Genomic DNA, 15,164 nt, shown 5'->3' with positions numbered 1-15,164 from the left:
GCAGTGCCAAGCTCTACCTGGAGCCTGGCACTGATCCTGGTGCTTCTACTGAGCCCTGAGAGCTCCGAAGAAGCGCCGATCCTGCCGCTTTCACTGAGCCCTGACAGCCCTACAGCTCCAACCATTTCTTGCTCATGCTTGTGTGGTGCTGCCACCGGTTCAGCTCATTCCCCTCCCCCGCTACTTTTCTAGGATGGTCGTGTACCACCTGCCAGGTGCCAATGTACCCCAGGTGGTACCCATACCACTGGTTGAAAAGCCCTGGATTACCACGCCCTGAATGCAATCAGTGAAAGTAACCTGTATCCCCTACCCCTCATGGAGTACATGTTATCCCACCTATCGAAAGGAAGGATTTTTACCAAACTAGATCTAAGAGAAGCGTACTACTGCGTTAGGATTAAGGAAGGGGACAAATGGAAGACTGCATTTAATTGTCCAATGGGATGCTACCAATTCAAAGTTTTGCCATTCAGACTACAAGGGCCCCCCGCAGTATTTATGCAATTTATCAATGAAGTGCTAAGGGAAAACCTATTTAAGGGGGTCCTGGTTTATTGAGACGACATCTTTATCTTCACCGAGTCCAAAAAGGAGCATGTCGACCTAGTCAGAGCAGTTTTTAACTGCAAGCTGCTCACCTATATGCCAATTTATCAAAATGCGAATTCCACCAGGAAAGAATAGACTACCTGGGTTATTGCATATCCCCACAGGGCATTGAAATGGACCCTGAGAATGTCAGGGCAGTTCTAGAATGGGCACCACCTCACACAAGGAATCAATTACAGTTTCCTGGGTTTTGCAAACTTCTACCACCAGTTCATCCCTTTGTTCACCCAAATAGCCTTGCCCCTCATGAAATTGTTAAAAACAAAGGGGGGGTCCTCAGTGAAACCCAGCCAGCCACTGAAATGGACAATGGAATGCCAAGCGGCATTCAAGAAGTTAAAGAGACTTTTTTCTGCCAAACCCATACTGAGGCACCCGGACCTGGATAAACTCTTCGTAATACAGGTAGACGCAAGCGATGTGGCGGTGGGGGGCTGTATTATTACAAGAAAATGATGAGGGGGCACTGCAACCGTGTGCGGATACGTCCAGGAAACTGAGACAGAACAATGCTGGGCTGTGTGGGAGAAGGAAGCTTACGCTGTGAGGTGGTTGTTACTTACGTGGTGCCATTTCCTTGAAGGGAATAAAATCCCCTTTCAGGTCTGGATGGACCACAAAAATTTGGAAGCACTAAGAACACGCAGACACTCCTAAGCAAGCCCACTGGTCCCAGCACTTTCACCAATTCCGTTTCACGGTGAAACACTTGTCGGGGGAAAAAAACTTCCTGGCAGATGCAGTCTCGCATGCCCCAATATAACAGCATGCGAGCCACTGATTCTAAACCACTCATGCCTGAACCACAACTGGCAGCGCCAGTAACCACCAGGGCCCAAGACAAAATGAAGCCGTAGCTGAGTATCCAAACTGAGATCGAATTCCGGAAAACTTTAGAAACAGATGAATGGTTCCAGAAAAATAGACGTGTGCATGATCAAGGATGGGCTGCCATGGGTGGGGGAGAAGTTATATATACCAGCCACCCAGAGGGTCAATTTCATGCAGCTGTGCCATGATACAAAATCAGCAGGGATTTTGGATTTGTAAAAACTTTACATTTAATTAAAAGGCAATTTTGGCAGCCATCCATGAAAAAGGACATAGAAAGTTACATGGCCAGCTGCCCAACTTGCACAGCTGCCAAGAGGTTGCAAAGGAAATCATCCAGACTGCTACAACCAGTGGCAAATCCCTCAGCCCCATGGAAGGAAATATCCATGGATTTTATAGTGGAATTACCAGAAAATAACAGAAACACAGTCATCTGGGTGGTTACGGACCTGTTCCCAAAACAAGTGCATTTTATCCCTTGCTGAAAGATCCCCATCGCAAAAACTTTAGCGAAACTATTCATGCAGCACATTTACAGACAGCATGGGGCACCCCAATACATCATATCAGATAGGGATGTGCAATTTACATCAGAATTCTGGAGTTTTTATCCCTCTTAGGGACCACTCAGGGAGTGTCATCTAGTCATCATTCTCAATGTAACCATCAGATGGAACGTTCGAACTCAGTACTCAAACAATAATTAAGATGCTTTATTAATTGCCAGCAAACAAACTAGACCGACCTATTCCCTTTTGCAGAAGTTGCTTACAATAACACAGTCCACTCTAGCACAGGCTACACTCCCTTTCAAATAGCCACCGGTCAGAGTTTCAACCCTATGCCAGAACTAACCCCAAATGAACCGGCAATCCCATTGCTGAAAGAATGGATAGCACAATTACAAAACACCTGGGCAGTGGTTAGGAAAGCCCTGGACGAAGCTAGACAAGCATACAAAGCACAAGCGGGTAAAAAGAGAGTCGATCCTAAACCATTTATTGTAGGAGAAATGGTGTATTTGTCTACAAAATCCCTAAAATCCCTACAGCCCTGTAAAAAAACGTGGTCTAAAATACATAGGACCTTTTCCAATTAAAAGAATTATAAACACAGTAACAGTAGAATTAAAACTATCTAAAACCCTCAAGCAAATACACCCATTTTTTCAGTGCAGCTTACTGAAAAGAGAACAACAGTTGCCCTTACGGCCAAAACTCCCCCCTCCACCACCTCCAATCATGGTTGAAAGAGAACAACACTTTGAGATAAAAGAAATCTTATATTCTAGGAAGTATCATGGGGCAACTCAATTCCCAGTAGCCTGGAAACACCTTCCCTCCTCACAAAATGAGTGGCTCCTCAGAGCACCCAAACTGCTAAAGAAGTTTCATACAGAATATCCCAACAAACTAGACTAACCTCTATATCTGTTTTGTTTTCTCTACAGCTGGATCTCTCCTATTTTTAAGGGGGGCAGGATGTCAAAACCCATTCCTATTTTATTTCATTTCTATTTCATTCCACCTTTTCCTGGGTTTTAACATACTTCCAAGGGGGAGGGGCTAATGTGCCTGCGAGGCTACTACTTTCACTTCCTCTATTTGCTACAGTGTAATGCTTTACTTTGTTTATTGGGTCTGTATCTTGTTTCCTGCATTATCTCTGAACTCTATCTTTTAAACAAGTTAAGAACAAAGGAGGAAATAAGGAATGTAACCTCAGTGCCTGGTTTATGTCTACGCTCTCAGAGAAAGGGGTGAAGAAGCCGCCAACCCTCGCTGTGTGAGCTGGAGATAGGCCGATGTTATTTCCCCGGTTCCCACAATGGACTTAACACTTGGGGATTGGATATCCCACATCGGGCAGTCAATCTATGGGGTGGGGTCCTGCTTGGGGGATACTATAATCTATTGCATTGCACAGGAAATCTCAGATCCTTTGTATTATGCCTGCTATCACCTACTCTTAATAAAAGTTCCTGCTTGGAAGAAATTGTTTCCAAGAGTTATGTTTTCTTAAGATGTGGGCTTGAAGTGGGTCCTGACATTATGCAACATTTCTGAGATTCCTTTATTATTAAATGACAAGGAGAAGTGTTGCTGGAGGCAACTAAACTAAGGAAATATTTTGAAATAAGGATAAAAGTTGTGGTCTTAATTTACTGCTTTTAAAATAAACTGTAGCCCTGTATTGTGTTGTTTTGGTGGTTGAAATTTTCCAATTTTCATGAACTCAGATTGGCTAGAAAAACGAATGAATGAATGAATAAATAAATAAATAAACAAACATTTTGACCACTAGAGAGAGCTACGAAGATGTTTAACACTGAGCTGGAGTCTGTGGTCATGGACATTTTTGAAAAGCCCATACAGAAAATTTATACCACAAATCAGTTAGGGACCAAAGATATTAATTATACAGAGGATATTAAAAAAGAACATTATCAACCCACTGTAGAAAATTATCAACCCACTGTGTCAACTCTACAAATGCTGGACAATGCAAATAATCTGTATCTTTCAACTATAAATCTGACACCAGTTTTTATTATGGTGATGATTTGAATATAACCCTCCCAGTGCAACTGAAACAAGAGTGCCAAGTAAATTCACAACTATTAAGAGGTCAAGTTTGGGACTTTTTTCCTCATGGATATGAACAAGGTCAAGAATTCTTTGAGAAAAAAAGATATGATAGACATCTTAGAGAAGGAAACTTTATTCTATGAGGATTTGCTTCAGGTTAATCTACAATGTCTAACAGAGCAGTCTTGGGACATTTTTTTCATGGATATAAATAAGGCTGAGAATTTCTTGAAGAAGAGAGACTTGATAGACACTCCTGAGAAGAAAAAGATGTCATTCTATAAAGACAAGCTGGAAGGAGTGATTTAAATTTAATCATTTAATTAGTTTGAATGGATTTTTATAAGTTTGATATATGTATTGAAAGCTTTAATGTAGCTTTATATGTATAAAATAAGTTTGTAAATGCATGTCTTCTGTCTTTTTATGTAATGCTGAATAATTCCCAAAGTTTGTAAAATACTATTGATTAAATTTGAAAATAAAAGCTGATAAAGATTTACTCCATCAGGATAAACTCAAGGGAGAAATTTGAATTCATGACCTAATTGGAGTTAATTGGACTTATATTGGTGTGATATATATAATTGAAAGAAAGCTGTAATGTTTTGGGTTTTGGGTTTAAAATGAAGAGGTTTCCCCCCTCCCCCTTTATATATAATAATTGAGTATTTTTAAAGTTAGTAAAATATCCAAAGTAGAAACAGTGTTTTCTCCCTTTAGGGTTAAAAAATGAAATATAGAGGATTCTTTTAATATGAATTATGGTAAAGATTAATGAGTTAACAGAAATATATATTATTCCCCACAGCAAAGAGAAACAGAGATTGTCAAATTGATTCTTTTATCCAAAGAAGAGAATGTATAACCTTGTTTCTATTTTGAAATTGCTTCCGGATTTTGGACTTGCAATGAAAAAAAAAAGAAACTTTGATTTTGTTTTTGCTAATTAAATAGGTTTATTGTTATAGAAATGGCTTGTACATACTGTTGCGTAAAAGAAAGTCGTGGTTGTTATGTTATCTTCTACTGTGCTAAAAAGAGTCAAAAGTTGGTGGCTTTTTCTTTTCTTTTCCCTCTTTACACCATTTTTTTCCTTCTCCCTCCCCCTCCTCCTAGTTTTCTATTACTTTTTTGAATTTCTCTTTGTATTTTATAGCTTGATAAACCAATAAATTTTTTTTAAAGGCATCAAATGGAGACCAGGGAGCCAAGAAAACAGCCCCTTTCTCTTACCTGTAAAGTGCTCGTCCAGCCTCTACTGCCATCCAATCAATAGCGAAGTCCATTTGACGCACAAAAGGAGACATGCGGGCTGCCACAGTATGAGCCACACTCAATACCACACTTGGCTGTTCCCTCATAACCCTAAGGAGGATTCAGAAGTTACTGGAAGACTACAATTTGCAATATATAGAAGTTCCAGTTCATTTCTCAATTTTGCCAGAGTGGAGAAAGAAATAGATCCAATTTGGATTCAGGGAAGATGCTGCTAGTTAAGAATTACAGCAATGGGTGTGGTGAATCTCAGGGCAAAGCTAAATTAATTTTTACTTATTTATTCATTTTGTATGGCTGGCCTTCTCAACAAGTGAGTTTGAGCAGAGAACAATAAATCATAAAACCAATTAAAAATAAAATTATAATGAAAGCTGGAAAATATTATAATTCATAAATGTTAAAACAACCAAGAGGTAGGATCTTTCACACACTTGGGGCTCAGACTGGGGCACATATAACCAAGTCTTAGGGCCCTTATGAAGGGGCCAGCAGTATCATGGCCATCCTGATCTCTAGAGGGAGGGTGTTCCATAAGGCAGGTGCTATGGCAGAAAAGGCCTCCTGGCCCCGTTAGGTGGCATTCCCTGACTGGCAGGACCCAGAGTATGCCCATCCTGCCAGACTGGACTAGATGGGTAGAAACATCTGGAGAATGTATGCAGCAATCAATGCAGCTCATGGGGTAGAGGTATTATATGTGCCAAATAACACACCATTTACAGTGGTGTGTTATGTGCAGCTGCATTCTGCACCAGCTGAAGTTTTTAAATGCTCAAGAGCAGCCCCATGTAGAGTAGTTCAGATTTATGTATTCCTTTAGTGGAAATTTATGTGCTCCATTAGTTGGAAAAATGTATACACTGTCTTAGTGGGAAATACTGTAAACTATATAGTTTGTACAAGAGTATGTATACACACACACATGTATATATCAGTGTCATCTAGCAAGAAGCAGAGATGAAAAAGGAGATGTGGCAGAGCGTTATTTCTATACAGCTCAACGTTGTCCACTAAGAGTTTCTGATTTTCACTGCCCATCCTCATATTTTATCCATCTCAGTCAGGCTCCTTGATTTCAAAGGAGCAGCATGCTTAAAAAGTCAGGCTTTGGATTCTGATAGAGCACCTTGCTTTTAAAGAAATACAACCATTATTTTTAGGTAGCTCCTTCTACTGGAGAAGGGAAAGAGAGGAAAACTACACCAGAGCCATGGAAGCCCTTCCTGAACAAAACCACATTGACAGCATAAAGCCACAGACAAAACCACTCTTTTCTATTTTACCTGTGAGATAACCCAACCAACCTCACAGCAGAGAACAGCAAATGGCATAGACTAAAAGAACAGGAGCAGTTGCTGCATGTGAACATGGCTAATGATTGGGAAGTACATGATGGCACGAGAGCTAGGCAGAAACCAGGCACATTTATGCACATGGTACCCACTCGTAAAAATCAGACTTGGAGATCTTAAGAAAAGTACAATCACGATTTGCTTTGATGGTGAAAATCAGTGGCTCTCCAGTAAGCACTGCTAGCTGGCCCACCATCTCCCCAGGTTGCACCAAGAAGAGGCACACGTCTTCAGCCTTGTCAATCATCCGCTGGTAAACATGCAGACAGCCCCAGAGTACAAAGTGCAAGCTGACATCCTGCCAAAAAAGACCAGAATAAGCAGCCCCTTCCAAGGGAATTGGGTCATCATTGACCAGGATTCAGAAGCTTCAACAGGTTTCTAGAAATATCTTTTTTAAGCAAACAAATAAACAAATTTTATATCTCTTAAAATTTAAATTGATGAGGTTGCTAAAAAGCTGGAAATTAGTGTTTTAAGAGGAGTGTTTTGTACCCAATGCATGTTCCACTTTCTTTTTCCTTCTTCCTTTCCTGACAAATTATTCTTCTCCTTTTCTAAGCCACAATCAAAGTGGGCAGATTCTTATTAAAAGCTACAGCATAGGGTTCTTACACTGTGGAAAGAAATCTTCAACAATTTGAACTGTGAAGAATCCACATACCACATGAAATGCTTCTTGAGAATTCTTTTCTTCTAGAACACAGTCCATCCAACATTAGGTCCTGATTACAGAAAAAAAGCTATTTTTTTTAGGAAAGCCTCCCTTTCATCTCCTTCAAGGGGAGGAGAGATGCTACAGTTATCATATTTGTTTTTCTCTGACTAAGCTAATTTATGATTTTGTATGCCATCTACAATACTTACTTGATCTCCTTGACGGGCAATTACTGTTCCTGCCTTGGCATGGTGCAAAAGCACCCGATTATTTAGTAAGGATGAATCCTATGGAAAGAATGGCAGAGTGATGTTAGGTGTCTTCCTTGTTTGGAATAGGAGATGAATCCATTACACTTCAATTACACCCTGTGGAACAGAGTCAAGAGTAAAGTCAGGAAACTAAGTCTCTTCTCTATAGCTCTCCTAAAATATCATTCTCTAAAAGGTCCAAGGCGAAGCTGTTTCCATAGCTTCTTTTTTAAAAAAACTGAAGAAAATAAGTTTCAGCCTCAAATGTTCCTATAGGGGAACAAGTAATTTACTAGTACTAGAGAACATTTGCAATATAGGTAGTCCTTGTTTAACCATGGCCCTATGATAATTTGGCCTGCAATTTCTGTCACTAATGGACGATTGTAAAGCATGACATTTTGTAATCGCATCACTTAGAGTTGGCAATTGCAGCAGTCTCTGTTGTCACTGTTAAGCAAGAATCGCAGGTTGTGAGAGTTCACCCCAGGTGTCATGGTGACACGGATGAAAGAAACCAGAGCTCCAGTTTCCTAGTCTGATTCGCTTTTTCTGGAGACCCAAAGAGGTCAGAAAGTCGCCCCAGAGAGGCAATGAGGAGGAAGGGAAACCTTGGGAGTTCGGAGCTAATAGTGGTTGGCCCAAACGGACTGAGGAAACTCTTTAAACAGGTGGGAGAAAGGCTGCCAGCAAGTACACAGACTGCCCAAGCCACAGACAGCTGGGGAACAAGTGAAAAGCTGTGGCAGAACCACCAAACAGCTGTCAGCAATGTGTTTGATCTGGGTGAGATTCTTCTTTATTTCTCTTCCCTATAGACTTTTAAAATATAATTGCCTGAATTGGATAACTTTTAAAAGTGAAAAACCCCAGGAAGACTTGGGAAGAAGAGAGTTAAAAGCGGCGAGAAATCTGGAATGGGGAAAACAAAATTAAGGAATATAAAAAATATGCAGAAAAGATTTGAGACTGATTGAAAAGGAAAAAAAATGATAATCTATTGTTGGCTAATTTTTCTGATTTGGGAAGATTTTTTTTACTTTGTTATGAAAGTACATTTTAAATAAAAGTTTTACTACTGGATAAAGACACTATAACTAATGAGGACATCTAGTGGTGAAGGAAGATACTACAATAATACAGAAAAAATCAGAAGAGTGATGACCTTGAAACAACACCTGTGCTAAACAAAGAACATCCTGTGTTTCTACAAAAGAAAAAACAAAGATTTTTTTTAACTACATCATTCAACTTTAGACATAACTATTATAGAAACTATTTAGAGACAGGTTTTTTTTCTTTTTTTCCTCTAATATATTTGAACTGACAGAAATATTTGGATTAGACTTATGCAGTTGGTGTTTTTTATTTTGCTGGATTACAGCTTAAAGTAGTTGGCTTTTTTAAAAAAAAACTTGTATTAGCCTAAAGCAGTTGACTCCTTTCTAAACCTGGATTATAGCCTAAAGCAGTTGGCTTCTTTTTAAATTTGGATTATAGCCTAAAGCAGTTGGTTCCCTTTTAAATTTGCAATATAGCCTAAAGCAATTGGCTCACTTTTAAACTTGGATTATAGCCTAAAATAGTTGGCTCCTTTTTAAAGTTGGATTATAGCCTAAAGCAAGTGGCTGTTTTTCTTTCTCTTCTCCCTGTGGGTTTACAGAGTTTGCATGATTGAACAATGAGTGCACCAAACCTCACTAAAATTACAAAAAAAAAACCCTGCTTCTGCATCCTCTTCTGGAACATCTAGTCCAGCAAGTCAGGGATCTATTGAAGCAATGTTACAACGAGAGAAGGCAAACAACCTCCAAAAAGAGATGCATGCGACCTTACAATTAATGCAAGAAATGATGCAGAAGAATCATAAAGAAACAAAAAGCAATCTTGATAAGCTAAGCAAACAGATGCTTGACATAAAGACACAATCTGAGGTTCACCAACAAATCCTTAAAAATGAAAAAAGAATAAAGAAGGTGGAAGATCAATCAGAAGATATTGGGGGGAAAATTGAAGCACTAATGACAGAGAATGAAAGATTAGAACAAGCAAATCAAAACCTAGAAAGAGTGGTCACTGCTTTGGAAATGGAGAAGGCAGTACACTATTTGAGATTCCAGAACATACCCGAAGATAAAGAGGAAAATATAGCAGAAATGATTATTAATCTATTAGCAGAGGCGCTAGAAATGGAAAGACTGAAGATGCAGCAAGAAGTGGATGAAATATTTAGAATGAATTCAAGTTGCACAAGGAAACACAAATTGCCCAGAGAAATCCATGTAAGATTTATGAAGAAAACAATGAGGGATGAGATATTAAGAAGAGTTAGAGATGATCCATTATAATATAAAGAAATAGTAGTGCTGAAGCAGATTCCCAAGAGAATAAGGGATACTCAAAGACAATGTCATTTCTTGACTACAAAGCTGATTGCAAAAAGAGTAAATTTTAGGTGGCTGATGCCAGAAAGGATTTTAATCAATTGGAATAACACAAGATACTGTTTGGACTCAGTGTGGAAGGCAGAGGATTTTGATGAAAGATATAGAGCATTTCTGGGAGAAAGAACACACTATCAACAAGAGGATGGAAAAAGCCAGAAACAGACAGAACAAACAATAGAGGAAACAATTACACAGGTGGAAGTGGAAAAAGAGATGAATCAAGAAGATGAGGGAATAGTAAAAGAGCAGAGGATTACGAGATCAACAAGACCTAAATATAAGTAAATCAAAATGGAGAAGGAAAATGGATTTTTTTCAGTGAATATAAATGGATTGAATTCCCCATCAAAAAGGAAAAGAATTTTCAAACAACTACAGAAATTAAACATTGATATAATTTGTTTGCAAGAGACACACATAAAAAACCAACATCATAAATTTTTGGAAAATCCAAAACATGGAAAACTTTATTATACATCAGCTCAGCAAAAAAGAGTAGTTATATATGTCAAAGAGACAATAGATTTCAATATGATTTATGCAGATGAAGAAGGAAGAATATTAATGGTAGAAATATTTTTAAATCAAAAACAAATACTTTTGATAGCAATATATGCACCAAATAATAAACAAGAAGAATTTTATCAAAACCTTCACAGAAAAATAGTAGAAATGGAATATCAAAATATATGCTTAATTGGGGATTTCAATGCAATAGTAGATGGGACATTAGACTAAAAGCAGTAAATCAGGGAAACAAGGAAGAAAAAGACTATTTAAGACTTTTTTCAATATAATAGAGGAAATTGGTATACAAAGATATCTGGAGAGAAACAAGGAATGCAGAAAAATGGTGTGGAAAGGAATGCAGAAAATTAAGATGGACTTTGAATCAAACTATATTAAAAGAGAAAGAATTTATAGACTTAGCAACAAAAGAAATGGATGTTTTCTTCAGAGAAAATAAAAAAGATACAACATTACAAAATGTATGGGATACAGCCAAAGCATATTTTTGAGGCGTTAGCGATAACATACATGGCAAAAAAATAAATAAAGAAAAGAGACAAATGTCAGTTGTTAAGAGAAGAATTAAAAAAATTAGAACTTGAACTACAAATAAACCTACCAAAGAAAATATTGAATACACAACTGGAAATAATAAAATATAAATTTAATTTAATAGAATCAGAACAACTGGCACAACAAATTAAAAGGGCAAAGCAAAACTTTTTTGAAAATGCAAACACACCAGGAAGATGGTTAGCTTATAAACTTAAAAAACAGAAGGAGAAAAATTGATAAACAATTTAGTAGATGAAAAAGGCTGTTTACCATTTAAAAATGAAACAATAAAAAAGACAATTAAAGAATACTATGAGAAATTGTATGACAAGGAAGAAACTCCATGGGAGAAAATGACTCAATATATGGAAGAAAATAATTTACCAAAAATTCCAGAAAACTTTTAAGACGTTAAATGAAAAAATAACAATGATGGAATTGACAGAGGCAATAAAAAGACAAAAAATGAAAAAACATCGGGACCAGATGGACTCCTGGTATTTTTATAAATGTTTACAAGATATTTTAAGTTCACCATTGAAAAATGTATGTAATGAATTTTTATTGGAGGCAAAACTCCCAAATACACGGACAGAAGTTAATGTTACTTTGATACCAAAAGAGGACTCAGATCTGACCCAGATCAAAAACTATAGACCGATATCACTACTGAATGTGGACTATAAAATCTTCACTTCAATAATAGCTGAGAGGCTGAAAAGATTTTTGACTGAATTTATACACCCAGATCAAAATGGATTTTTGCTAAACAGACAAATAAAAAATAATTTGAGGGTAATACTAGGGTTTGGATGGGCAGAAACAGGCTTCGTCTCAATTCTGCCAAGACTGAGTGGCTGTGCATACCGGTATCTCAGACTAACCAATCTTTTCCATCGTTAACTATGGGGGGTGAGGTGTTACCCCCGGTTGATAGGGCCCGCAACTTGGGCGTCCTCCTGGATTCACGGCTCAGTTTGGAAGATCATATAGGAGCCGTAGCCAGGGGGTTCGCCTGGTGCGCCAGTTACGGCCCTATCTGGACCAAGATGCCGTACGCAGTCACCCATGCGCTTGTGACCTCCCGGCTAGACTACTGCAATACTCTCTACATGGGGCTGCCCCTGAGGACCACTCGGAGGCTTCAGCTAGTGCAGAATGCAGCCGCGCGAGTTGTGATGGGAGTCTCCCGATACTCCCATGTAACACCTCTTCTCCACGAGCTGCACTGGCTTCCAGTTGCCCACCGGGTGAGATTCAAGGTGCAGGTGATGACCTATAAAGCCCTAAATGTCATGGGCCCGGATTATCTGAGGGAGCACCTGCTGCCAGCGTCAATTTCCCATCGTCCTTTGTGTTCCCACAGGGAGGGCTCCTCAGGGTACTGCCGATCAAGAATTGCCGATGGGCGATCCCCAGGGGGAGGGCGTTCTCTGTGGGCGCGCCTGCCCTATGGAATCAACTGCCAACGGAACTCCGGACTGCCCCCGACCTTCGTTCATTTCGCCGGGACCTAAAAACCTGGCTCTTTGAGCTATCTGGTCTGGACTGAAGAGTTTTAATGTTTTTAAATTGTGATTTTAATTTTTTGGGGGCTAGACTTAATTTAATTTTATTTTAATTTTATATTGTATTGTTTTTAAATTTTGCCTTGTAAACCGCCCTGAGTCCTTCGGGAGTAAACCGAAATAATAATAATAACAATAATAACAATATTAACAATATTAACAATAATAACAATAACAACAACAACAACAACAACAACAATAATAATAATAATAATAATAATAATAATAATAATAATAATAATAATAATAATAATAATAATAATGGAATATTGCGAACTTCATCCAGGGAAACAACTGGCATTAGTATTTTTAGATGCCCAAAAGGCATTTGATAATGTTTCTTGGCAATTTATGATTCAACAACTAAAAACAATGGACTTTGGTCAAAGCTTTATGTAAATACAATTTAGACAATATATCAGAAACAATCAGCAAAAGTAATTGTAAATGGGGATTACACAGAGAATTTTGATATATGAAAAGGCACTAGACAAGGATGTCCATTATCCCCATTGCTATTTATCTTAACTTTGGAAGTTTTAAATAGAAACATTAGGCAAGATCCAGAAATTAAAGGATTGAAAATAAAAGGTGAAACCTACAAACTGCAAGCATTTTCAAATGATTTGGTATTCATTCTAGAGGAAACTTTAGAGACAATTCCTAAACTGTTGGAAAAGATAGAACAATTTGGAGAGATAGCAGGATTATAGATAAATAGAGAAAAAACTAAAGTGATAGTTAAAAACTTTACACATAAACAAAAAAAGCAATTATCAGAAAAATAGAATTGCAAATAATCAAAAAGGCCAAATATTTGGGAATATATTTGACAGCAAGATGTTCAACAATAAAAGAAGATAATTACATTAAATTGTTAAACCAAATAAAGCTTGATTTGGAAAAATGGAAGAATCTTCAACTGTCGATGTTAGGAAGAATTGCTACGGTGAAAATGAATATATTACCAAAATATTATTTTTATTTCAAATGATACCTATAAAACTGGAGAAAAAATTCTTTGAAGATTTAAACTCCAATTTATCTGGCAAGGAAAGAAAGTTAGAATTAAATAGAAAATGTTTGTTATTGTTCTGACAAATGCAGTACTTCAAAGAACTTTAAAGCATTGTTTACCTTGAAGAATCTTTTAAGATAGTAGCATAGCTTCAGCACGTACATATTGGAAGCCAAGATCTGAATTCTCCTCCCCTGAACACATCGTATCAAGCACAATTCCCTCCCTTAATTAAATCACATGAATGTCATAAATCACATTCTCCAATTAGTTTAAAATGCAAACTTTCTCTCCCTTATTCAACCCGCTAATTATCTTCTCTTATTACAGTCTTGAGATATATTCTCCCTACTCCCCCACCCCAGCGTCTACTAATTTTAACTCTAAAAGTAACATACAATTTAAAGAAAAAGGCTACATCTCCCTATGTTGTCAAGCAAGAACATCCGATGTTAGTAGCATTGACATCCAGCCCGTTACAAAAAGGACAGACCCTGTAGCGTGATTTAAAGCCCATGTTAGGGACTATCTCTTGGTTTGCTAGGGTGTTTCTTATAAAACTTTTTGATGAGTCTGTCGGCTTTTACATCGCTAGATTTCACCCATGTGGCTTCTGATAGTAAGCATCCCTTCCATTGTACTAGGTACTGCAATTTCCTTTTAAAAATTCTAGAATCAAGAATACACTTTACTTCATAGTGGGTTTGACCCACCACTATGAGGGGCCTGGGTGCCTTCTTAGAGGAAAGTCTTAAAGTGGATTCTCAAAAAGGTTTCAACAACCTATAGTGAAAGACAAGATGAATTTTTCCTAAAAGCCTAAGGAGTTTCAATTCTACTGACTGGGTTGATGATCCGTATAATGAGGAAAGGCCCCAAGAATTTTGGTCCTAATTTCTTACTGGGTAATTTAGGGCATAAATATTTGGTTGACAGATAAGACTTTTCCCCAACTTGGAATGTTCTTTTAGGGGCTCTCTTTTTGTCAGCCTGCTTTTTATAAGTCTCAGAAATCTTTTTCAAAGCAGCTGTCATGTTTCTCCAAACGTCTTCCCACCCCCTCACCCATTGATCAAGTGTCTGGGAAGTAGAGGGCAACTGAGGGTATTCAGGTATTGGGCTGAATTCTTTTCCTGTGGGTACCCTGAAAGGCGTGTAGCCGATGCTGCTGTGAACAGAATTATTGTAAGACACCTATGTGAAAGGGAGGAGGTCTGTCCAGTTTGTTTGTTGGTATAAAACATAACATCTGAGATATTGCTCCACCATCTTGTTAGAGGATTCCACAGCCCCATTGGTAGCTGGATGGAAAGCAGATGATAGGCCTTGAGATGATCCAATTAATTTAAGAAAACTCCAAAACTTCGCTGTGAACTGCATCCTCCTGTCTGAAATTATTTGCTTAGGGGCACCACGCACCAGGTAGATATGTTTCAGGAGCAATTTTGTGAGTCGTTGGGCCGATGGGAGTCCTTTGCAAGCGATGAAAT

At 38.1% G+C, this 15,164-nt stretch overlaps 1 protein-coding gene across 1 annotated transcript in view; it reads right to left on the bottom strand.

Annotated features, from left to right (window-relative positions):
* Nucleotides 1–15,164, bottom strand: part of PNPLA6 (patatin like domain 6, lysophospholipase) — a 167,457-nt gene that overhangs the window by 67,990 nt on the left and 84,303 nt on the right. Inside the window, exons 16-18 of the mRNA XM_083354723.1 lie at nucleotides 7,535–7,612; nucleotides 6,760–6,965; nucleotides 5,271–5,402 (exon numbers count right to left, since the gene is read on the bottom strand). Of these exons, the coding sequence (XP_083210849.1) occupies nucleotides 5,271–5,402; nucleotides 6,760–6,965; nucleotides 7,535–7,612 (416 nt within the window). The remainder of the gene's footprint in view (nucleotides 1–5,270; nucleotides 5,403–6,759; nucleotides 6,966–7,534; nucleotides 7,613–15,164) is intronic.

The sequence above is a fragment of the Vipera ursinii genome (assembly GCF_947247035.1).
Source record: "Vipera ursinii genome assembly, chromosome: 2".
NCBI lineage: Eukaryota > Metazoa > Chordata > Lepidosauria > Squamata > Viperidae > Vipera > Vipera ursinii.
The sequence above is the reverse complement of the archived record's forward strand: the minus strand, read 5'-3'. Positions and strand labels throughout refer to the sequence as shown.